General features: G+C 38.3%; 1 protein-coding gene across 1 annotated transcript in view; it reads right to left on the reverse strand.

Moving 5' to 3' along the window:
• STK26 (serine/threonine kinase 26) overlaps positions 1–26,933 on the reverse strand; it is a 61,811-nt gene that overhangs the window by 15,639 nt on the left and 19,239 nt on the right. Inside the window, exon 2 of the mRNA XM_036740155.1 lies at positions 4,580–4,810. Coding sequence (XP_036596050.1) covers positions 4,580–4,810 — 231 coding nt within the window. The remainder of the gene's footprint in view (positions 1–4,579; positions 4,811–26,933) is intronic.

Genomic DNA, 26,933 nt, shown 5'->3' on the forward strand with positions numbered 1-26,933 from the left:
ATAGCCTGGAATTAATGTCTTTAAGTATTGACTGATTTGATCTCCTTGCTGTCCAAGGAACTCTAAATAATAGTAACTCACATTATCATAAGAGACTCACATGTCTATAGTTTTACCAAACACTTTCCTCATAGTAACCCTATTTGGGAAGAAGTGCAATTATCCCCATCTTACAGATGGCGAAATAGGCTTTGGGAGGCTATAGAACAACAGTAAGTAGCAGAGCCAGGATTCAAATCCAAGTCAATGGACTCTAAGGCCACTGCTGTCCACATTGCAGCACAGCTGCCTTCTAATAGGCACTTAATAAATGGTATTGATCAATCTACTTATTTTACAGAAGAAACTGAGGCCCAGAGAGGCTACAGTCTAAAACACAGCAAAATATCATATGCCTTCCTGCAACAAAAAGTATTAAAATGTGGTTGAAATATTAGTAATCTGACAAAACAGAAAATTAAATTGAATAAGTAGGTTTTTAAAAAAATAACTACTGGTACTTGAAGTAAAGCAGTTTTAATTAAAAGATAATGAAGAGGTAGATGAAGACTTTTGAAATTATTCTGAAGGGGACTTCTGTGCACTTTCAAGGACTTGAAAAAGTTGATGACACTAGTTCTTCATTATAGCTAATTTAACTTCAAAACTTTTATCCTTCCTTTTCTTTGGTAAATATGTATCACTAGCACCTGTCTAGTTGCCCACATAACTATGGATATTTTTGGCTGATAAATGGAAGGGGAAGATTCCCCCTTTCCCAATCCTCCAAGGTAAAAAGGTAAGAGTTATAAGAAGGGAAAAAAGACAGCTTTAAGATTAGGTATTTGTAATTCAAGGGAGGATTATTATCTGAGTTCTAAAACAGGTTGACATTTTTAGGGTCTAGTAAGAGAATCCAAGATCATTCAAATGCTTTAGGATCACACATTCAGATCACACATTTAACCATCTAGTTCAACTCTCTTTCTTACTTAGGGGTACACAGAGGCTTTGAATACAGGTCCTCTAACTTCAAAACCACTTCTCTTTACACTATACCATACCCTCTAGAACAGGAGCTCTTAATCTGGAGTCTGTAAATGTTCTTTTTTTTCTGTTTTACTGTATTTCAAGATAACTGGGCTTCCTTTGTAATCCTCTGTATTTTATTTTATGCGTTTAAAAATGAGATTTTGAAAGTCTCCACTTTTTAGACTACTTCTTAAAGATGAATAAAAGATTCCCAAAGGAGTATAAAAATTTTCCTAAAATTTTCCCTAGTCACACTACACTTCATAGCAAGGAAAATGTAAATCAAAATGGATCACAATGTACAAATCTATTACTACTTCTTTTCAAGACAGACTATTCTGGAACATTTTTTTTAGTCTTTTTTAAAAGTAAAATTGAAAAAGGACATTCTTTTGAGGGTAGGGTGACAGATATTTCCTTAACGTAAATAGAAAGCTAAAGGCAATCTCTAACAACAAGTAGAGGCATGACTCAAATTACATTTAATGCCTGAGTGAACCTCACTGAGATTTACACTGAACTAGAAAAATACTTTAAGATGATGAAAGATTCTTCCAATATGATGAGATCACATGAGAAGGGTTCACTAACTTCAGCACTCTTCATGAAGACTAACTTTGTCAGTCAAGAAAATTGACAATGGACTCAAATTTAAGGAAAACATTGCGGTTATACTGAAGCATTTATATGGTTTCTGCTTTTGTTTTTTAAGATGGAGTGACACAGTGAGCTCAGTCAAAATGAATACTTACTAATTTTTTTGCATATCCCAAGGAAGTCACTACAACTCCATAAGAACATATAATTATCTCTGGCACACCCCTCCCCACTTCTTTCCTATTTACAATGAAATATTAGTAGTCTTGGTCTAAGGACAACTTAAAAATACATTTCTTACTTGGGGAAATAAACAGTTCAATGTCTAAGACCTTCTGATATCGCCAAAAAGAGTAGCATGGGCGTGCGTAGTACATCTATTAATAACACAGCTCCCAAATGCTGACAGGACATAGCCTTAAACGGCATTGATTGGACCCCTACTACTCTGGACTTTTGTTTAGCAGGCAATACAAAATAAAAATGATTAAAACACAATATCCTTTGACATTGATTGAAATGAAGTTGATCAAGGCAGGAAAAGCAATTAACTTAAACTGATGGAATATACAAATAAAAAATTAGCTATAAAAGCAAAGGAGTACAGAGTATGCAGGGCATAGGAGAAAGAATATTTGTTTGACCTCAAGGCAGGAAACCTAATTTCTGAGACATCTACTAGCAGTGTTAGGTTTTGTCATTTACAAAATGGGGCAAATAATGCTCATACTACTTAATCTCACATGGTACTGGGGAAAGAAACACTTTATTAACCTTTAAACACAACAGAAACAGAAGTTATCAATGATCATGGAGAGCAATATGCATGATGCAATACAAATGGCTAAAAATTAATCACTGTCATCACCTGGATATTTCTATACTTGCACCATTGAAGCAAATAAACATTATAGAAACAACTAGCTATTGACATGGGGATTGTTTAATGTAGCTCTTTGAAAATATATTGGAGGCAACCATTTTAAATAGCAGGAGGGACTCAGAGCACTCAGAGTATAAAACTTGTATAAAAACTTTAAAAACCAAATTTCTTTAATTCAGAAAATAGCAATCAGATGTCTATTATATTAGGTGCAAGGTAAAAAGAGGGAACTAAGAGTTCATTTTTCAGGAGACTACACAAATAAAAACCAATAGAAACAGAAGCTGTTTCAACACAAACACTGACAATCTGTCAGTGTACCATAGGATGGCCTGTTTGAAATAGGTCTCATTTAATAGTTTAAATTAGTCCCAGAAATATAGCAAAGGTTTGCTCCTATTTGTTCCCGAGTAATTCTAAGGGTCTGGAAATAGCAGAATTTATCCCAGAGTACAAAAACAAGCATGAAGCAGCCTTGTTACAAGCAAGCCTCCTAAGTCTCCTAAGCTAGGAGAGAGCCATGAAACGCTCTAAAAATAGCAACTGCTTCATTTAATCTATATGAACACAAAGTAATGTGTCAGTGAATTATGGCAAAATGTACATATACACTGGAATACAGTAATGACTTCCATATAGAAATAAATGCTGAAATTAAATGCTTTTTAAGAAACTTTATAACATATAACTATTCCCTTCTACTGGCATATAATTTGTTATTAAGGTAAAGTGGACTTTATAAAAAGTAATGCTACTCAAATGGCTTATTTTAAAAATAACTATTAATGGTAAGCTACCAACATTTTCTGCACAGTACAGTAGGAAGAAGAATGACTTTGCTTCAAGTTCTAACCCTATGAGACTTTGGTCAAGTCCCTCTTCCTTTTTAACCTTATATAAACCGGGGGTCATTAAATGCTTGGGGGGAGGGGCAGAAGGTGACTCATAATGCCTACAAACCTACCTCTTATATGAATGTTATGCGCCTGAATATTCTTATGCTGACTAGAACAAAAACAAAAGCAGAGCAACAGAAGTGTGTTTTTTGAAGGTGGGCAAAGTACTATTTTGAAAAAAATCCCTTTTCAAACTTCAAATTCTTATTGTATCCATCACACTCCACATTGTATCAAAGTTATTCACTGTAATCTCCATTACGGCAAGGACTTTACTCCATAGCTCACCCAGTCCCAAGCAGATCATCTTTCAGTAGACCCTCAACATTCACCAAGAAGTGATAAAAACATCTTCCCAGAGCCATAACTTGAGACAAGCTGTGACCCCCATATCCCTTTCTGCAATTTACCTCAAAGAGCCAAACACAGGAAAGCCCTCAAAAAAGGTCATGCCAGTGTGCTGCATAATGGGGTGAAAACAAACCTCTCTTCTACCTTAAGATCAAATAATTACTCATCAGCTGCTTTGTGCTAAGGGAGATACAGAGACAAATAGCCTGAGAGTCTTTCCTCTAAGAATCTTTTAATCTTGGAGGGGAGAAACAAAACTTCTGCCTCTTCCTGCAATCTCCTGAGTGGCAAAGAGCTAACAATGACTAATGCTGTCGATCCTTCAGAGCAGGTACATGGGGCTAAAGTGTTGGGACGGCTACAGAAAATTCAGAAAGGCATGGGATTTTGTGGGTCATCTTTTCAGAAGGCCAACCCAACTTGGTGACCTAGAAAGTGGTGACTGTCAACACTATCCTGTAACCAACAAAAACCAAACTTTTGCTGGATGGGAGAGTTCCTGGTTCCAGTCTTATTCCATCAGATTTGTATATAAGTATCTTTGTGGACTAAGGGCAATACATGTAAATGTAAACACAAGGATGCAGCCCTTTCCTGAGGCTGCATTTGCTCCAGGGGTCAGCTCCATTTCCACTCCCACATGAATCCAAAGTTTAGGTGCAGAAATTGAGCCCCAAGCTGGAGTCAGGATCCAGCTGTTAAATCCCAGAGCAGACTGTCTGGCATCACTAACTGTACTTGATGTAGCCAGCCCCACAGCTGCCAAACCTTGATTTAAAGCATTGCCTTTTGTAAAAAGAACTATAATGAAAGTACCTTATGACTTACATAAAAACATTACCTTTAAATACGATCCATAGTATTTTGTTACATACGAACTGTCACATTGACTTAAAACAGTTATTTCTTGCTGAATGTCTTCTATTTCATCTTCTGCTTCCTCGAGGTCTATGATTTTAATAGCAACCACTTGCTGCGTCCGGTTATCAATTCCTTTAAAAACTTCTCCAAAGGAGCCTTTCCCAATGCGTTCCAATTTAGTGAACAACTCTTCCGGATCAGTTCTTTGATTCTAAGGAAGAAGAAAAAATGAGTGAGAAAGGGAAGGGAGAAGGAGAGGAGGGAGCTGAACATAATAGATTCCTTCAGTCCTTCAAGTATCCGTGATTCTGAGAATGTGGCTCCAATCCTCCACAGATACAGATTGCTTCCCATCTCTACCTTAGCAGAGTCTTTGTAAACTGCCGAGGTTAAAAAACCAAATCCACCACCCTTTGGCCCATCTTCTAGTTAGGGCTTTCTCAAACAGCCTGGCTGGCTGAGGCAGCACATACTCATTACCCCAGGCCTGACCTTGAAACCTTTCAGGCCTAGTAGGCTTGTGCCCTCCTGGGATCATTAATCAGGTCTTCTATATCACAGCTGGGGGACCCAAGTAGGATTTTAGAAAATGGTTCAAAGGTTTAGGAGAACAAATCATGCAAAACAGTCATAGAGAGCATTGACTCAGTATTCAATTTCTTTGTCTATTGTTCTGGATTATCTACAGTTGTTTTTTTTTTTAAATCTTTGGCTGGTTATTTCCTGGCCCCTGGATCAGACAAGCCCTGACCATCTGACCACAGCCAGTATGTGGCCTAAGGGGGCCACATGGCTAGGGGGAGTGCCCCCAGCCAAGACTCCATTAGCATTCTAACTGAACCACCTGCCATCTTTAGCAGGACTGCTTCCATCCACTATGGGTATAGCAGACTCTCTCCACTGTGACTCTCCAAATCCCTATGATACTTAATTACCTACTACCTAAGAGTTTAGCGCCCCCCACCCCCCCACTACTCTGATCCTCTCCATCTAGCCTCGACTCTATCCCACCCATGCTCAACTCTAACTCTGCCCCACCCCTTTAATTATGCACGTGGAAATTCTCAACTTCCTTCACTTTGGAGGGCTTCCCCTGATGGTCCTTTCAGGCACCTACCTCTCCCCAGGTGACACTGTATTCCCAGTCTCCCATCTATTCCATCCCTGGCTTCATCTTCTCTTATCCTCTCTATCAAGCTGGGCTTGCTCCCCACTTTCACTTCTAGACTCCCCCTTTGCTAACATCATTCACTTCTCTTCTTTTGAATTATACTCAGAAAACATTATCCAATCCAGAGCTACTAACCTGGAGGCCTGGTGGCCATTCTCCTTTTCTCAAGGAGTTTAGAACATGCCTCATTGTCTCCCTGCCCCCCAATTCCTGCCCTTATACTAGGGGATCTTCAGCATCCATGTTGATGGTCCCTTCAAGCATGCTAAACTTCTACTGCATCAATCTATCCACGCTGCCTTGGCCAGAGAGAGGGATGGCCACATCCTACATCTCCCCATCACCCACAGATATTCCACTTCTGGGATGAAAAACCTTAACAATCTTCTATTTGAACACAACCTCTTATCATTCTCTCTCTCTCTCCCTCTCCCTTTCCCTCCCTCCCTCTCTCTCTCTCTCTCTCTCCCTCTCCCTTTCCCTCCCTCCCTCTCTCTCTCTCTCTCTCTCTCTCTCTCTCTCTCCCCCCCCTCCCTCCCTCCCTCTCCCTCTCCCTCTCCCTTTCCCTCTCTCTCCCTCTTCCTTCCTGACCTTTTCTTTGGCCACCTCATAGCATCTTCGACCCCTCCGCTTCTTAATACTTTCTTAGTAGTAATGCTCTAACTTCTTTTTTCTCCCTTCTCATTTGCTAAGCTACCATTAATTTTAACTCCTCATTGTCCTCTATTGCACCACTCACACTAACCCCCTAAACCTGAATTATTTCTTCCACCACCTCCTCCACTCCCACTAATGGGCTTCTGAAGGAGCCAGAGGAAGTTAACAAAAACCAAGACGATTGGGTCTGCTACCAATTTATGTTGTGTGACCTCAATGTGCCCTTCATTGCAGCAAGATAATCTTTGTAATCTTCCCAAACTGACTCTCTATTCTGTTCACCACAAAGGCTGGTCCCTTTCTGCTTCATTCTCAAATCTCCTAGACCTTTTAGATCAAGACCTTACCTCAGACTTCTAATAGCAAGAGACTATTCACTGTGAGCTCCCATTTCACATTCTCTTCATCTCAAAACTCCTTAACATCACCCTCACTCCACTCTCTCCTCCTTTACTCTAGTCTCTGATTATGAGGAAGCCCTGCTCCTCAGCCAGGCTAACAGTCCTTCTGTGGATATCCTTGATCCCATACCATCCTGTCTTCTTACAGAGATTGCCCTTTCAATCATTCTCTCTGAATAATCTTCAGTTTCTCCCTTTCTACTCGTGCCTTTCCTGCTGCCTACAATCATGGCCAGGTCTCCTAAGTGTCCTTAAAATACCTTCACTAAGCCCTCCTATCCCTTCAAGCTATCATACTATAATATCTCCTATCTTTCACATCTAAACTACTAGAAGAAGCTGTCCAAACTTATTGCTTCCACTTCCTCTCCTCTGACTTACTTCTCAGCCCTATGCAATCTGGTTCCTAAACTCATCATTCAACTGAAACTGCTCTTTCCAAAGTCTGGAAGAATTCTCTGAATTCCCAAACTTGATCTTTGCTCAATTCCACCCTTCTTGACCTCTCTGCAGAACCTGACACTGCTTACCACCTTTCTTTTCTGAATTTGTGACAATTCTCTCTCTTGGGTCATCTCTATCTCTGATGTCTCCTCAGTCTCCTTTGCTGACTCATCATTTGTATCATGCCAAATCTGGGCACACTCCAAGGCTTCGTACTGGGTCATCTTCTCTCCTTTCTCCACATTCTCTCAGCAAGCCCCCTAGCTCCCATGGGTTCAAGTATCATCTCTATGCAGACAATTCCTAGGTCTCTAGATCTAGCCTAAGTTTCTCTCTGGAGGTCCCATCCTGCATTGCCAGATGGCAACTGAACATTTCTTAATGGATGTACCAGAGACATCTCAAAATCAACATTTCTGAAACAGAGTTCTTTGTCTTCAAATCTTCCATTTAGAAAGCCAAAACCAAAACCTCCTTATTACCATAGATGGCACCACCATCCCTCCAGTCACCCAAGTTTGCAAGCTCAGCAGCGTTAACCTCAACTTCTCACTCTCCCTCACCCCACATAGCCAACCCATTGCCAAATCTTGCTGTTTTACCTCCACAACATCTCTTGTATCTGTCCCCTTCTCACTACTATCATAGCCACCATCTGACCTCAAGGCCTTCTCAACTCTCATCTGGACTATTGCAATAGCATTCTAACTGGTCTCAAGTGGCCGTCCATAATCTACCCTTGACACAGCTATCAAAGTGATTTTCCTTAAACACAGGTCTGACTATGTCACTTTCCTACTCAATAAATTACAATGGCTGCCTACTAAGGGTCAAATATAACTTCCTCTGTTTGGATTCTAAAACCCTTCACAAATTGGCCTCAACCTGCCTGTCTAGCTTCATCTGCATACTCCATGGTTTCAGGGGTGGGGAACCTTCAGCCTCGAGGCCACAAGTGGCCCTTTAGGTCCTCAAGTGCAGCCCTTTGACTAAATCCAAAGTTCACAAAACAAATCCCCTTAATAAAAGGATTTCTTCGGTAAAACCTGGACCAGGTCAAAAGGCCACACTCCAAGGACCTAGAAAGCCACATGTGGCCTCAAGGCTGCAGGCTCCCCACCCCTGGTTTAGGCAAACTGGCATTCTACTGTTCTTCACATCCAATACTTCATCTCAACTCTGTATATGGAATATATTCCCTTTTTACCTCCACCTCAAAGAATCCTTTCATTCATTCAAGATTCAGCTCTTGAACACTACTTCCAACACACCTCTCCTGAGCCCCAACTGCTTGTGTTGTCCTCCCCTAAACTAACTTGTTTGTTTTGTATTTCCCCTTCCTTTTTCTCTTTGCATCCCCAGCATAGCATAGTGTTTGCCACATAGCAGGTGCTTGTTAAATGCTTCTTGATTGCCATAGGCTTCTCCATAGGTTGCTAATGAATGCTTAGCACATCCTTGAAACATGTCCTACATATTAATTCAAATTAACTTTTAAGCAAATGATTTGAGCTAATTAAAAAGAGCATGCACACGTGTGCGCACACATCTTTCTGTTTTTTGTATATGGAGGTTTTAACGTTTCTTGGTTTGTGTCAAGGTCAGAACAAAAAAATGTTTTCTAAGTGAATCCAGTTTCATTAATTAACCCAAGTACTGCTAGTTTTCCTATCCAAATTTTCAGAGAGCTGGGCTAAACTTTAGGGATCAAGCTCAACAATTTAGTCACAAACATTTCAACTTTGGACCCAACTACAATCCATTCAAAAAAGTCTTCAAATTTCCCTTTTTCTTTTGAGGGATGAAACTGATGGCTTGTCTTATGGCAGTAGTGAATCTGTATTTTATTCTAGCAGTTTAAAAGAGTAAGAGGTAAGGATGGGCAGATTGCACAGTGGCCTTAATGGACATTTTAATAATTAGCATTTTGGTGTTTCTTTGGTCAAGCTAACCACCACCAGAGAGGACAAGGTACCTCAAGGCTTCACTCCCTTTTGCTTTCCAGCATGGGAGATAATGAACTTGAAAATGACAGTACTATTTCATTGGTTTTGAAACTGCTGCCACCAACAAAGAAGAACTCCTCTTAATTTTTGGCAGTTTGTCTGAACAGAAACAAAACCTTCACAGCAGCAAAGACACACTTTTAGGCCGGCACGAATTCTTTTATGAGCGTGACATGAGATTGAGCAACATGTGTCAGGCTAATAAAATACACCAAAAAAGGAATTCAAGGGAGAAAAAAGCAAACTGTAATAAAGGCAACACTTGATAATCTTCTCAGAACAGAGTATAGCACCCATCACAGCAGACACCTTTACAAGGAAATATGCAACACAAGCAAGCTACTGCCATACGATAGTGGATTGTGTGCAGCAATCATGGTTTGTTTCAACAAATAATGCTATACAAAAATGCTTCGCTTCCTGCCCAAATATCAGTCACTGTCTTATCCAGGCAAGATTAGTAGCAGGCTAAGACAAGCTACAACTGATTTACCTATAGCAAGCAAAATATATTCAACTTCTGACCTCTCAAATACCCCATCTAAACATACGCTAGCACATGTACCAGCCAAATCAAGAATGAACAAATGCATTAAGAGAACTACAATGCTTTTGCACGGGTAAGATGCTCTGCTCTTCAATTTGTTACTAAACTATAAGAAAGTAAGAGACAATCTTTATATTCCTGAAGAGGTCATATACTTATAAATAATAATGTAATTCAAACAGAAACCACCTCCAAATTTTCCTTTGATTCTACCAGCAACTACTTCTACTGCTATCATAAGAGAATGCTGTTTTGCAAAAGTTCAATGACTTTTGTTTTACTCTACATTATTCTTAATTTTGAAAGGCAATGGGAACCACTACATATGCTCAATGTGACAAGTGAAACTTGTACACCAAAGCAGAAGTCCCCAAGCTTTTCATAAGGACATACTAACTTTTCATTTTTTCCCAAAAATCAGTGAGAGGAAGTGAGAGAAGGAAAAACTGCTGAACTTCATTTCAAGTCAGGTACAGAGTTGGATATGAAAGAAAGGAAGCCTAGGCAGTAGAGCCCCTGACTATAATAGAAAAGGGAATGTCCATCCCTGATGGCTATGCTTCCCTGCTGATCGAGAATCCTGTCAAAATCCAGAGGGAAGAAGTGAGCTATTGTCAGAAGAACCAGCTTTGAGAACTTCTAGGCAAGGCTTTGATTACCTATCCACAGATATAGATCTAATGGCAAGGAACATTTGAATAGGTATTGACTTTCATTAAAATTTTTACCTCCAGCATTTGTGGGAGATGGCAGAAGAGTTTGAGCCAAAAAAAATAAAGTAGTTTGGGTGTTTTGGAGAAGTTTCAATTAGTGGAATAGGTCAGATGATGAATTTGGGAAGGAGAAATTTTGAAGAACAATCTCCAGGCCCAGATACTGGTCCAGATTCTACTTCCAGGTTGGAAGACACATAGGACCAAAGACAACTAAGGAGGAAATAAAAGAATTAAGGAGAGAATCAAGTAAGAACAGGGATTAGAACCTGAAACGTTAAACTCAAGAAGGATAAGGAAAAGATAGTTGGCAAAACAAGGCAGGCTCAATAAGAAAAGGGAAAGGCTAAGCAAATTGATGGTTATGGAGGGGGCCAAAGTGGTGACACAGTAGAGAGACTGGTTCAAGGGTAAAGGAGAAGGGTGTGACTGGAGATCTTGTTGAGACAAAGCAAAGAAATATGAGTAGGGCTGTCTATAAAAAGTTTTAATCTAGGTGCTTAGAATTGAGGAATGAATACCCACAAATAGTGTCAAAAAACAAGGTTGAAAATCTCAACCATGATGGGCAAAAGGGGAAACTATATAGTCATTTGCATCAAGTGTGTGACGTATGACTGTTACATATGTTCCACATGTAGGTTATCTTATATTTTTGGACCTAAAGGTAAATGGACTCAAAGAATGCCTCTACACTCTAGGTTGTTTGGAAGAAGGAAGTGCTTCTAAAGGAAAAGGAAGGAAGGCTTCAAGGAAAAGAGGGTTCTGAAGTTGAATAGGGAAGACTTGATCCTTGTCAGCATGACAGAGAACAGAAGAATGTAACACAGAGGAGAAAAAGAAGACAAAGTACATCTGTACAATGAGACCTTGGAAATAGATGGGATGCTCTTCCCAAACAGGAGAAAGCTGGATGCTTTAAGAGGAAAAAGCTGCATTTCCTCCCAAAAATGATATAGTAGAACCACAGTAGCTGTCAGGTGAGAAATCATGGTGCAGTAGGATGCAGATAAAGAAAGAAATAACAGTAGTTGATGATTCCCTTCTTAGGGATGTGGAGGCAACAATATGACAACCTGATAATAACAGAGATCTGCGGTCTTCCTGGGATATGTATCCAAGACAAAACAGAGAACTCCCTATAACTTATCAAACTGGATGACAACTAGCCACTTCTGATGATTCACATGGGCACCAATGACACTTCCAAAAGGAAGCTAAGAAACATTACGAAGAACATAAGGGAAAAAATAATTTGGGAAGTAAGTAGCCACAAGTGTCTATAAACAAAGGCCCAAACACAAGGTGACAAAAAGAAAAGGAGTAGTAACCATAAGACTGGAAAAGGGAAAATGTCCCTATTTTCTAAAAAGTGATGAGTCTACAAAATATAGACTAGTGAGCTTGACATCAATTCCTGAGAAAATCCTGGAACAGATCATTAAAGGGATGATTGGTGAGCATCTAGAAAGGAAAGCAGTTATTAACAAAGAATCAGTATAGTTTCATTGAGAACAAGTCATGCCAGGCTAACCTTATTTCCTTTTTTTGAAACACTAATGAACAGAAGAAAGGAGTGCTATGAGTGTAATCTGTTCAGATTTTAACAAAACTTTTGATAAAAATATCACATACTATTCTGTTTTTGCTTTTAATTTTGCTAATCTCTTCCTTGATTTTCAAAATTTCTACTTTGGTATTAGCTGGAGGGGGTCTGATCTGTTGTTTTTCTAATTTATTCAGTTGCATGTCTCATTTATTGAATTTTTCTCTTTTGTTGATGAAAGTGTTTAGAGCTATAAAATTTCACCTAAGGACTGCTTTAGCTGCATCGAATAAGTTTTGGTATGCTCTCACTGTTGTCATTTTCTTTGATGAAATTTTGTATAGTTTCTCTGATTTGATAATGACTTGGAAGTGTAGTCTACAATTAATTTTTAATTCTTCAAAGCCTTTTATTGAATATAATTTTTATTTTTTGATCAGCCAAGAGTGTGTTTGGTATTTCTGCTTTTCTGCATTTTAGTGGCTTTTTATGCCTCTATTACATATTCAATTTTATAAAAGGTGCCACACATATCTAAGGAGTATGTACGCTTCTTTCTGATCTCATTTGCTGATGGGCAAAGATCTAGCAATTGACTTATGATTGTTATTAGTAATGTTTCCCTTTATCCTGACCTCTTGTATTTTTTCTTCTCTCTGCCCCATTCCCCATCCCCCTTCAGAAAGCAGATGGTAAAAATAGGAGTTTGCAAATAAAAAGAAGCCCAAGGCTTGTAGACTATTCAGAAGCCTCAGACCTTTATCACACAAATATTTTCATGCAGAAGAGTGCTGAAAGGCGCTGGACATTGTGAGTACTAAACAACACTAAAAACAAAATAAAAGTGAATTTATATAAACATACAGGAAATTGGTTACTGATATGAGAGTCACATCAGAATCAGCTGTCTCTATGCAAAGTCAGATCACTGCCTCATTAAAGCAAAGGTCAAACATCATCAAGTCAGAAATATAAAGATGAGAAGACACTATGAGCAATTTTAGCAGCTTCAATCTAACCTATTTAAGCCAGCTGTCAATACTGAAAATAGGAAATGGAAAAAAGGCAAAGGTATTGCTTTACCACCATTTCCTGTAAAACTCGAACCATTGTAAAACATGAATCCAAAGATCCCAGAAACCAAGTTACCAGCAAATGCTCTTTGATAAGCAGACAGATTACAGACAAGGGCAACAAGTTTAGAATATTAATTGATTTGTAAAACACAAAAGAAGTAAAAGGCCATGAGCAGCATCACCTCATAAAATGGTGAAAAGCAGCAGAAGTGAAAACAAATCTATAGAAATTTGGCATGAGACCCAACTGAATGAATTCATCCCAAGGGCACTTATATATGAAACTGGCAGGAGGCTAACAAATAGAAAATGGAACAAATCTGTTGGCCTATTTTCATCATCAAGAAGAGTGTAATCACCAGATTTGTACCCTGACACCCCAGTCTTTGATATGAGGAAGCTGAAATGATACCTGGGAAGATGAAAGCAGGAAGAGTGGCTGGTCCACATCAACTGTATTCTGAGAAAATTCATGCTGAAAGTGACAATCTTGAAAGCACTGCAGAATCATTTTACATGGTATCTCAAAGATGGAGAAAAAATAATGGGGAAAACCCCACAGACAATATTAACCCTAAAAGGTGACCAAGAGAACATCGATAACTAACTCACTAGTAGTAAAAAAGTAGTGGGCTACTTTTTCATTTTTATAATATCTTGATAAAATATCTTTATAATATTAATATCTTTATGAGAATAAAGGCTACCCCTGATGAAAAGAACAATCAGGCAGGTTTCTGCAAGCAATTTTCTATAATGTGCCTTGTCTTTCCAGTCACACAATTGACCAAAAACACAGAGAATACAAGATCCTGTTGAGCTTGTTGATTTAAAAAAAATCCACTTGATAGAAAAAAAATCACAGCCATAAAGGCTTTCCTCCAACAACTTGGGACTTATGCATATGTTAAGATCATATAAAATTGGTTGATAAATGGAACTCCACAGACAACTATTCAATGAACCTAATTATTATTGCCAAGTCAGACAGAGAGGAAGATGTTATCCAGGTGTTTGTCATTGTCATAGAAGCTGTTCTGTGTATGGTTCCAATGCAGATGGTGAGATGTTCCCGCTGCTCACAGCTGCTGATACTGTACTAATTGCATCAAACCCCAAGAACATACAGGGCCTCAAAATAAAAGCCACAATTACTCATAAAATTATGGATTTAGTGCTGGAAAGGCTTTAAGTCATCCAATGCAATTCTCTCATTTTTAAAAAAAAATAATTAATTTAGTTTTCAACAATCACTTTTATAAGATTTTGAGTTCTAAATTTTTCTCCCCTCCCCAAGATGGTATGCAATCTGATATAGGCTATACATGTGCAATCATATTAAACATATTTCCACATCAGTCATGTTGTGAAGGAAAAATCAGAACAAAGGGGGAAAACCACAAGAAAGAAAAAACAAACAAAAAGAGAAAATAGTACACTTTTATTTGCATTCAGACTCCACAGTTCTTTCTCTGGATATGGATAGCATCATGAGTCTTTTGGAATTGTCTTAGAATTCAGGGGTGGAGAACCTACAGCCTCGAGGCCACATGTGCTCTTCCAGGTCCTTGGATGTGGCCTTTTGATTAAGTCAAAGTTTTGCAGAACAAATCCTTTTATTAAGGAGAACTGTTCTGTGAAGTTTGGATTCAGTCAAAGGGCCTCACCTGAGGACCTTGTGGCCACAGGTTCCCCACCCATCTTAGATCATTGCATTGCTAAGAAGAGCTGAGTCTGTCAAAGTTGGTCATGGCACAATGTTCTCCTAGTTCTGCTCACTTCATTCAGTATCAGTTCATGGAAGTCTTTCCAGGTGTTTCTGAAATCTTCCTGCTCACCACTTCTTATGGAACAATAGTATTCCATTATATTCATATACCACAACTTGTTCAGCCATTCCCCAATTGATGGGCAGACATCCCCTCAATTTCCAATTCTTCGCCACCACAAAAAGAGCAGCTATAAATATTTTTGTATATATGGATCCTTTTCCCTTTTTTATGATCTCTTTAGGATACAGACCTAGTAATGTGGTACTGCTGGATTTTGCACAGTTTTAAAGCCGTTTGGGCATAGTTCTGAATTGCTCTCCAGAATGGGTGGATCAGTTCACAACTCCACCAACAATGCATTAATGTTCCAATTTTCCCACATCTTCTCCAACATTTATCATTTTCCTGTTTTGTCATGTTAGCCAATATGACAGGTGCATGATGTGGTACCTCAGAGTTGTTTTAATTTGCATTTCTCTAATCAATAGTGATTTAGAACATTTTTTCATATGACTATAGATAGCTTTAATTTCTTCCTCTGAAAACTGCCTATTCATATCCTTTGACCATTTATCAATTGGGGCCAATTCTCTCATTTTGAAGAGGGAACCGAGGCCCAAAGATGTTAAGGGACTGCCCAAGGTCCCATAGGTAGTAAATGGCAGGCCTGGGACTCAAACTCAGGGTTCCCAATGCCAATTCCAGCATTTTTTTTCATTGTAAACTAAATGGATAAAAAATGCTCATTATCCAGACAATGATAGGAGGTTATATGGCCACTGGAACAAATGCTTAAGATGGATGAGTTTGGCCCAGAATTAAATAGGAGAGTGGTCCAGACTGCATTTGGGAAACTGTACTTTCAACTTACAGTATTTTCATTGATCCAAAGACACTTCCTAGCACAAAAGCCCATCTTTTTTAAAAATACCGTTTTGATACAGTAGACATTCCCCACAAAGTACATTCCCAGGAAAACAATTAAGTAATACTATCTAAATTGTGATAGCGGCAACTAGTAGTCCGTGGCACTTCCCAGTTTACATTTGATCTGACTTTAAGTTGCCATCTGAGATTGTATTCATTTATGTTATTGTAATAATACTGCATATTTGCCCTTTAGGCTCTCCATTATATATCACTTCATACAAATGTTTTCCTGAATTCTTAATAACTATCATTCCTTAAGGTACAGTAATATTCTAGTACATCTACATACCATTTCATTCAGCAGTTCCCAAATCAGTGGGTGATTAGTTTGTTTCCAACTTTTCTTTTTACAGCTAATGCTATTCTGAATACTTTTGTACAGATGGCTCTTTTTCTATCATCAATAACCTTCCTGTAGTGTAAACCCATTATACCGTAATGGCTGGGTCAAAGGGTACGAACTAAAATTGAGATAAGCATTTATTACATGCTTACTATGTGCCAAGCACTGTTGCTAACCAATGAGAATATAAATATAAAGCAAGCCAGCCCCCTCAAGGGGCTTACCCTCTAATGGCAAAAGACAATACATAAAGGGGTTCTAGAAAGTAGAGAGGTATGCATATGTTCTCAGTGTTACATGACCAGGAGATGCCCTCAAAGTGAGGTAAAGACATAGATCTGGGCAACATAAGACAGGGGAGGAGTAAAAGTTTTTAGATGGGGAGTAGATGGGGATAAAGGCTAGAGAGGAGGCAACATGGTCTAGAAAGTTCAGGACTCTTCTTAGGAATGTCATACTTACATAGAGGATCTCTGGGAAGACACACACAATAATCTCACAGGATGCAAAGGCTGTTCATAGGTTGACATTTGCACTGATAGAGAGAATATTCACATTGATGAATTCATAGATTTACTGATATAAAAGCAGTGTGGACCCACAGAAATGGGTCTAAGTTCTATAAAATAATCCCATATGTGAAATGCTTCTCTTGGTCCCCAACTATGATAGTCTCTTGGACAGTTCTTCTCCAAGGAAAGCAATCTATTGCTTGCGTAAACTGTGCAAGAGATGAACTTTGGCTAATCCCTACTCTACCATCAAGACACCCCACCCATCGGCCAGTCAGCCCAATATTCTGTCTCTGACAGTGGCACTACAAATCCATCATTAAAGTTTGTCAAGATCTTTTTTGAATAAATTATTATTAGTCTATTCTATTTCCTGAGATAATTTCCACAGGTTAAGATTTCTTAACAATGCCATGGATAAAGGCATAGGTGAGATGCTTATCGAATTTGCAGATGACAGAAAGCTGAAGGGGATAGCTAACACGCTGTAAGATAGTCAGGATGCAAAAAGATCTTGACAGGCTACCACACTGGACTGAATTGAATTAAGATGAAATTCATTTAGTAAGGACAACTAGAAAGTCTTGCATTTGGGATGAAAATAAGCAACTCCACAAGTACAAGACAGGACAGGTATGGTTAGATAGCAAGTCAAGTGAAGAGTCAGCAGTATGATATGGCGACTACACCCTACCCCTCCTCCCCACAAAAAAAAAAAATCCAAGGTGATTTAGGCTGCATTAAGGCAGACATAGCTTCTGGGAATAAGGAGGCTTCCAACCTCATTCAACTGAAACTGCTTCCCTTAAAAGTCAGTAATGATCTCTTAACGGCCAAATTCTCAATCCTCATCCACCTTGATTTATCTGAAGTCTGACACTGTCAATCTCCTCTTCTTTCGGATACTCTTCTCCAAGTTTTTGTGACACAGGTCTCTCCATGTTCTCTACCTATCTGCTGACCACTCCTCTGTGTCCTTTATCCAGGTCACACTCATCAACCATGCAAAGGCTCAGTCCTGGCCCTCTTCTCTTCTTCCTCTATACTAAGAGTTCTTAAAATTTGTTGTGTTATGGACCCCTTTGGAAGTGAAGTGCCTATGGACTCCTCAGTGAAGCCTATGGACTCCTCAGAATGTTTTTAAATGCATGAAATAAAATACATAGGAAACCAATTATATTGAAATACAGCTATCAATTTTTTTAACCCAGATCACATACCTCAGGTTAAGGACCTCCCTAATACTACCTCCCTTGGTGAGCTCATCAGCCCACAAGGTTCTTTTCTGTACAACTGATTCCAAGATCTTTCACTATCCAACTCTGATCTCTCTCTTGGGCTCCTGTTCCACGTCACCAACATCTCGAGTTGGATGTTCTCAAGGAATCTCAAATTCCACACATCTAAAACAGAACTCTTAACCATTTCCCCAAAACCTTAACCATTCTGTCAGGGCCCCATGATCCTCCCAGTCACCCTCAAAACCTCAGTGTGACTCTCCAATTCTCTCTCACCCCACACACATTTTTAAATTAGATTTATTTAATTTTAGTTTTCAACATTCACTTTTATAAGATTTTGAGTTCTAAAATTTCCCCCTTCCTCAAGATGGCCTGCAATATAAAATAGTCTATACATGTACAATCTTATTAAACATATTTCCACATTAGTCATGTTGTGAAAGAAGAATCAGAACAAAAGGGGAAAACCATGAGAAAGGGAAAAAACCAACAAAATAAAGTGAAAATAGTATGCTTTGATCTGCATTCAGACTCCATAGTTCTTTCTCTGGATGTGGTTAGCATTTTCCATCACATGTCTTTTGGAATTGTCTTAGATCACTGCATTGCTGAGAAGAGCTAGGTCTATCAAAGTTGGTCATGGCACAATGTTGCTGTTACTTTGTACAATGTTCTCCTGGTTCTGCTCACTTCACTCAGCATCTGTTCATTAATTTTTTCCAGGTTTTTCTGAAATCTGCCTGCTCATCACAATAGTATTCCATTACATTCATATACCACAACTTGTTCAATCATTCTTCAATTGATGTACATCCCCTCAATTTACAATTCTTCGCCACCACAAAAAAAGAGCTGCTATAAATATTTTTACACATGTGGATCCTTTTCTCATTTTTATGATCTCTCTGGGAAACAGACCTAGTAGTGGTATTGCTTGAGCAAATGGTATGCGCAGTTTTAAAGCCCTTTGGACATAGTTCTGAATTGCTCTCCAGAATGGGTGGATCAGTTCACAACTCCACCAACATTTATCATTTTCCTGTTTTGTCATGTTAGCCAATCTGATACGTGTGATGTGGTACCCCAGAGTTGTTTTAATTTGCATTTCTCTAATCAATAGTGATTTAGACAATTTTTTCATATGACTATAGATAGCTTTAATTTCTTCCTCTGAAAACTGCCTGTTCATATCCTTTGACCATTTATCAACTGGAGAATGATTTGTATTCTTTTAAGTTTGACTCAGGTCTCTATATATTTTAGAAATGAGGCCTTTACCAGAGACACTGGCTATAAAAATTGTTTGCCACCTTTCTGCTTCCCTTCTAATCTTGGTTTTATTGGCTTTGTTTGTGCAAAACCTTTTTAATTAATGTAATCAAAATTCTCCATTTTCCATTTCATAATGTTCTGTATCTCGTTTACTCATGAAATCTTCCATTCTCCATAGATCTGACAGGTAAAGTGTTCCTTGCTCTCCTAATTTGCTTGTAGTATCACCCTTTATGTCTAAATCATGTACCCATTTTGACCTTATCTTGCTATAGTCACCCCACACATATTGTCAAACACTGCCATTTCTGCCTTTACAACCTATCTTCTATATATCCCCTTCTCTCTAATCACCTTTCTATGGGTCTTCATTACCTCTCACCTAGTCTAACTGGAATTCTTGTCTGAAGTCTCTCCCCACTTCACTCATTGGCCAAAGGGACTTTCTTAAAGTGCAGGTCTGATCTTTTCAACCCTCTTAGCTTTTCCCCTACTCAAACTCCAGTGGCTCCCTATTATTTCTAAGATAAAATATCAAATCCTCTCTGGCTTTTAAAGCTCTTCACAATCTGGCCCCTTCCTACCTTTCTAGTCTTCTTACATTTTACTCCCTTCAATCACCCTATGATCCAGTTCCATATTGTTGAGTCTGGGCCTTTGCAGTGGTTGTCCCCCATGCCTGGAATGCTCTCTCCTCACCTATGCCTCATGGTTTCTTTGGGTTCAGCTCAAACCTACCACCTACTGCAGAAGGCTATTTCTGTCCCTGCTCCTTATATATATCTTTCCTTCTGAGACTACCTTCCATTTATACCCATATCTCATATGCACATAGTTATTTTCATATTGTTTCCCCTCTCAGAATGTGAGCTCTTTGAGAGTAGGGGCCATGTTTTTGCCTTTCTTTGTACCCCCAGCATTAAGCAGAGTACCAATACCCACTAAGCATTTAACAAATGCTTGGCAACTTGATTTGATGCTCCCTTTGTACTCTGCTCTGGTCTATCTTGTTCAGTTCTGGGCATCACAGTTTAGGAAGGATTGCTGTGTCTAGGAAGGCAAGCAGGATGGTGAAAGCCCTGAGCCCATGTCATATGACGATCAATTATGATAGTTTTTCTTCAAGAATATAAAAAGCCAAAACATGGAAAAGAGATTCGGTTTGCTCTCTTTTGTCTCCAGAGGGCAAAACCAGTAACAGTGGACAAAGTCAAAAAAGGCAAATTTAGGCTAGATACCAGGAAAAGCTTCCCAACAATGAGGGCTGCCCCACACACGGCAGGCTCTGCCTCACTACCAGGTCAAGTTTTAGTGACGGTTCCTTTTTAGGTTCAGGTTGGACTAACTGGCCACTGAAATCCCTTTCAATTCTGAAATTCTCCATGATTTGAGAGTCAGATGTAACCACAGAGATTATCTGGTACAAACTCTCACCTTTACAAAGAAAGCAAGCAAATCCCAGACGTCAACTAATTTGTTCAAATTCACACAGGTGAGGGAATAGTAAACTAAAATTCAGACCTAAGTCTTGACTCCAGCTCCAATGTTCTTTGCACCAGATAATATTCCATTTTCTTTTATCTGTCCCAAATTGGTATTTCAAATTTTATTAGTAACCTTCTGGCTTTAACACCTTAATATTCTGTAATTTGATTATTTTTTTCAATATCCAGAAGAATTTGGTGTTATTTAAGCACTCAGTAAATGTTTATTGAATGATTCTACAAAACCTTAGAGGATACAAAGTACATTCCTTCTCCATACCATTTATTAAAAGATTAAACACAACTGGTGGTTACACTGATTCTTGAAGTATACCTCTGTTCACATTAGAAATGCCTATTTATTCTTTTATATCTCTTTGCTTCTTTTTTTTGTAAAAGTAGTTTTTTTTTAAAAAATAAACAATGCTGTTATTGTCCAATATCATCTACCTCCCTCTCATTACCTTTTGTTACCAAAAAGACAAAACAAAGTTAAGCAAAACAAAACAAACTGATAGCATATCCCTCATTCTGTACCCGTAGTCCATCACTTCTCCACAGAGGCCTACCCTCTGCTGCTTGGGTTTGAAGATCATTACTTAACCACAACAACAGTACTTAGAAATTCCATGACACTTCATTTTTAAAAGATACCCTTGGACATTATAACATTGCAGTAGGATTTTTTCAGAACAAAAATATTATTTTTACTGGTTTCTTTTAACCTCAATACCTATTTATGTTCTCAAAGTTTTCCCCTTATACAAACCATGCTGCCTTTCCCCCCAAAAGCTTATTAATATAAGGAGACTGAGCATTTGGGATGGAAAAAAATATTAGTGGAAGGATTTAGAACTGTGGTTTGAGTGAAACCTAATAAGATTAGCTAGAAGGACTAGATAAAAAGGAATTGAACTGAGTCACTCTCCTTTAGATGTTTCTGCCAGAGAAGGGGATTGTGAGCAGAATGCCCTGGAACAGCTAAGTCTCATGGAGGATAGGGGCTTTATCTGGGCCTACATGCTTCTCTCTATCTGTGGTATGGGAGAATGATGCCTTTTGTACAGCTTAGAGGTTAGAGCCCCATGAAGCAACCCTAAGCCCTGAGTAATGGCAGAGAAGTGGAAGAACCACAGAGATAAATTAATACCCTTCTGGTAGGCAGTGTTTAAATGTGTAGCCCAGTAAGGCTGAAACCCAAGTCCAACCTGAGATGTGTTTTTCCCTTCTCACCTACTTAGTCTTTTATTCTGATCCTTAAAACTCCAAGTAAATTTGTCATAAATGTATGGTGGGGACAGTGGGTTTTACTACCCTAATCCTCAAAAAGCACTTGTTCAGGAAGGAACTGCAGGGAGGAAGTCCAAAGGATAGAGCTTCGCTGGTCTCTCTTTGGACAAATAATAATAAAAGCCAAATATGGCAGATATAAAATAAGGAGCCCACTACCTGGCAGCATCACTTACTGCAGGCAAGCACAGCTTTTATTATAAGTTAAAGTACCTCAGGACAGAAACAACCTGGAGATTAAGGATATAAAGGTATGATTTTGGTAGGAGAAAAATGAGAATTCTTCCTCTAAATAATTTTGATATTAAACCAAGATTTAAAAAAAATCAATTGCCAAACATAATGAGGGCTATACATTAATATTCATTATAGCTCTAAATCAGGTATTCCTAATCTGGGATCTGTGAGCAGATTTCAAGGGCAGGGAACATAACCTTGGATGGGGGAATAAATCACATCTTTATTTCAATATAGCTGTTTCCTTTGTAATGAGATGTACTCTAGTTTATGGATTTAAAAACATGATTATGGTAAGGGGCCCATCTATAGGTTTGCCAAAGGGGTCCATGACACACAAAAAAGTTAAGAACCTTGGTTCTCTACCTAGGACCCCATGATGATAACAGGTTCCTCACCCCGATGTGTCTATGTAGTCTTACATGTTACAGTATAGTCTATGTAAAAGAAGATGTTTGTTTATGGTAAAGTCTAAGTTTGAAGCCAGGTTTTGGAAAGGGAATAGCAGAAAGGATAATAAGAAGGAAAAAAAGGAGTGAGAGAATAGCAGAATAAGAATATAACAGGGAATGGGTAGCTAGAAGAGTGTTTGGTGCCACAATTCAATCTGTGAGTCATAGATACAGGCCTAGAGAGTCATTCTGCCAGAACCATAACAGAACCTAGAGAAACACAACATATGGGACTTGACTCCTTGCTAACTAAGGATATTAAGCAAGAAAGTGAGAATATCAGGTCGGCAGCTCTGAGTTCAAATGACCAGAATTGGGAATCCAGAACCAGGGAAATCTCTAAGATTTCTCCCTGAACCTGAAAATAAGAAATGGAATGAGAAAATTGAAGCTCCACTCCCAAGATTTCCAAAACCCTTTTGTCAAATGTGATGCTCAAAATACACTTCTTTATATCTTCACATTTGAACTCAGGCTCATGCTATTAAGTGTTCGATGCTATTTTTCAGAGTAGAAGGAAAAAAAACTAATCTTGAATATTCTTTATAAATAACAGAATAGGAAATTTTTAAGTATTAAAACCAAATGTATATGTTACAAGTAAAAAATGAAGACAGAAGTCTAAGAAAGGGTCTAAGTTGTATATATTGATTCCTTTAGGTCTTTAAGTTGTTTGTGAGTTTGAAGGGACTTTAGACATCATCTAATTTTCACATTCGACAGTCAAGTAAACTGAGGCACAAGAGATGCTGTGACTAAACTATAGTATAGCTAAAATACTATGTACTTACCATGAAAAACAGTACTGATGATATGATCAATTTGACAAAACAGAAAATTAATTTGAATAGAAGCCTTTAAAAAATTTTATTATGGCTACTGAGCCTTGAAGTTGACCTAAGAGAGGATGAAGTAGAGCCTTTTTGTGGGGGGGGGGGAGATTTTAAAGAGGGCTTCTGGGAAGGTGCTTGGCAAACCTTAGGTACAATTCAAATGATAACAGTAATAATGATGATGATTTAAAAGGTTTATGACTTGTTCTTTATTATGTTCAATTTTATTTCCCATGGCAGGGGTGTGGGGTACTGGGGCTAGGAGGGGAGGCAGGTAGAAGGGCAAAGAAGTCAAATACAATCATTTGTCTGGGTGTACAGGCCATTTGCAGGTCAGATGTTTACATGGAAAATCTTTTCTAGTTAACAAAGAATGACAGGGGGTACAACCGGAGAGTCATGATTAAAGAGATATAAAATGATGCCCCCAAGCTAGCACAAGTGGGTTACTGTTTGGAAATAAAGGCAGGGCCCACTTTTAGGAAACAAGTTTTATTCTAAAAGTTCATTTGTAACTCAGAATATATTTTCTCTAGAAACAAGGCAATAGATGGTGGCTATAGTCTCTGAAGGAGTAAGTGCCCAGGTTGCTTACTTTTATGGGATGTTTGCATTTATCTACATCTTTCTCTGTCTTAAATGTTGTTTTCAAAATTCTGAGTAAAGCTAGAATTCCTAACTGTGTGTGTAGACCAAGTTACAAGTATGTTAAGACTACATGTTCTTTTTAAATAGGCACACACTTCCTTTTAGATGATACCATTTATCAGCTCACAAGGGGGCCTCTTTCTTTTGCCACACCCACCTAGAAAACAGTTTCAAAGATCTGCCACCCCCAGAGGGATGTCAGCCTGTTCCCACTGGCAAAACACTAAAGTCATGGAACTTAGACTATATTTTTTGTATACATAAGACAGTAATTTTACTTTCAGCAATATTATTGACAATAAAAAGTACTTACTAAGCCTTAGAGGCAATGAGTGTACTATAGTGGATGCAAGGGCAGCCAGTGGGTTCAAAGCCTGCCTGTGACACATACCACTTTGTGTAACCCTTAACCTCTCCAGGCTCCAGGCAATATTCAGTTTCATTAGCTGCTAAGCTGCATCTGGACTCCTCTGGGTGATGAATTCACAGGTCAGGACCCCACAAGCCAGTTTTTACATCCAATTATTTTGTCATTCCTATTCTTTCTTTCTTTTAAATTATAAATTTATTTTTTTATTTTTAGGTTAAAACACTCAGTTCCACAATTTTTTTGGTTCCAAATTTTCTCTCCCTCCCTCTCCTCCAAGACAGCATGTAATCCAATGTAGGTTCTACGTATACCTTCACATTGAACTTATTTACATAATAGTCCACTTGTAAAGAAGAATTATAAACAGTGGAATGAATCATGAGAAGGAAGAAACAATAACCAGAAAAAAAAGGAAAAAAAAAGAGAGCAAATAGTTTGCCTCAGTCTGCATTCAGACTCCATAATTCTTTCTCCGGATGTGCATAGCTTTTTCCATCATGAGTCTTCTGGAGCTGTCTTTGAACCTCTCATTGATGAGAGGAGCCAAGTCTATCAAAGTTAGTCCTTACAGATTCCGTGTGTCTGTAATGGTGTATAATGTTCTCCTGGTTCTGCTCCCCTCATTCAGCATCAATTCATATAAGTCTTTCCAGATGTTTCTGAAGTCTGCCTGCTCCTCATTTCTTATAGCACAATAGTATTCCATTGCATTCATATACCACAACTTGTTTAGCCATTCCCCAATTGATGGGCATCCCCTTGATTTCCAATTCTTTGCCACCACAAAAAGAGGTTCTATAAATATTTTTGTACATACTGGTCCATTGCCCACTTGTGTGATCTCTTTGGGATACAGCCCTGGAAGTGGTATTGCTGGGTCAAAGGCTATGCACATTTTTATAGCCCTTTGGGCATAGTTCCAAATTGCTTTCCAGAATGGCTGGATCAGTTCACAACTCTACCAACAATGTAACAATGTTCCAATTTTCCCACATCCTCTACAGCATTTATCATTTTCCTGTTATTTATTTTAGCCAATCTGACAGGAGAGATGTGGTATCTAAGAGTTGTTTTGATTTGCATTTCTCTAATCAATAGTGATTTACAGCATTTTTCATATGACTATAGATATCTTTAATTTCTTCCTCTGAAAATTGCCTATTCATATCCTTTGACCATTTCTCAATTGGGGAATGACTTGTATTCCTATAAATTTGGCTCAGTTCCCTGATATGAGGCCTTTATCAGAGACACTGGTTGTAAAGATTCTTTCCCAATTTTCTGCTTCTCTCCTAATCTTTGTTGCATTGGCTTTGTTTATACAAAAACTTTTCAATTTAACATAATCAAAATTATCCATTTTGCATTTTGTAACACTCTCTATCTCTTCTTGGGTCATGAATTCTTCCCTTTCCCATAAATCTGACAAGTAAACTATTCCTTGCTCTCCCAAATTGCTTATAGTATTAGCCTTAATTCCTAAATTGTGAACCCATTTTGACTTTATTTTGGTATACGGTGTAAGATACTGGTCTATGTCCAGTTTCTGCCCTACCATTTCCCAATTTTCCTGGCAGTTTTTGTGAAATAGTGAATCTTAACCCAGAAGCTGGATTCTTTGGGTTTATCAAATAGTAGATTGCCATATTCGTTGACTACCGTGTCTCACGTACCTAACCTATTCCACTGATCCACCACTCCATTTCTTAGCCAGTACCAAGTAGTTTTGATGACCGCCACTTTATAGTACAGTTTGATATCTGGTATGGCTAGGCCACCTTCCCTAGCATTTCTTTTCATTAATTCCCTTGACATTCCAGATGTTTTGTTCTTCCAGATGAATTTTGCTATTATTTTATCCAGATCTATAAAATAATTTTTGGTAGTTTATCAGGCACTGAATAAGTAAATTAATTTAGGTAAAAGTGTCATTTTTATTACATTAGCTCAGCCAAACCATGAGCAACTGACATTTTTCCATTTATTTAGATCTGACTTTATTTGTATGAAAAGCGTTTTGTAATTGTGTTCATACAGGTCCTGGGTTCATTCCTATTTTTTAAATATGTCCCTCAAATTTTAAATATTTTCTTTAACAATTATTTTAGTATAGTTTTGCATGAAAATTGTTCAACTAGAATGAGAATACATAGTGGCATTAATAATCTTCTCATTCTGATTTTCAGACCTGAAATAACTCCATCTTTAACAAAAAAGGAATAGCTTAAAATACAGGACGTCCATAAAGTCCATCTGCAATTTAAAATAGTTATAACTTTGTAACTATATGTGATAGAAAGAATCTATAACAAGGATAAGAAAGCTTCATGTATCTGGTTTATTTTTGTCTTTAGAAATTTTATGTTTATGTTTATTTTTAGAAATTCAA

Source organism: Trichosurus vulpecula, chromosome X (genome assembly GCF_011100635.1).
Source record: "Trichosurus vulpecula isolate mTriVul1 chromosome X, mTriVul1.pri, whole genome shotgun sequence".
Classification (NCBI taxonomy): domain Eukaryota; kingdom Metazoa; phylum Chordata; class Mammalia; order Diprotodontia; family Phalangeridae; genus Trichosurus; species Trichosurus vulpecula.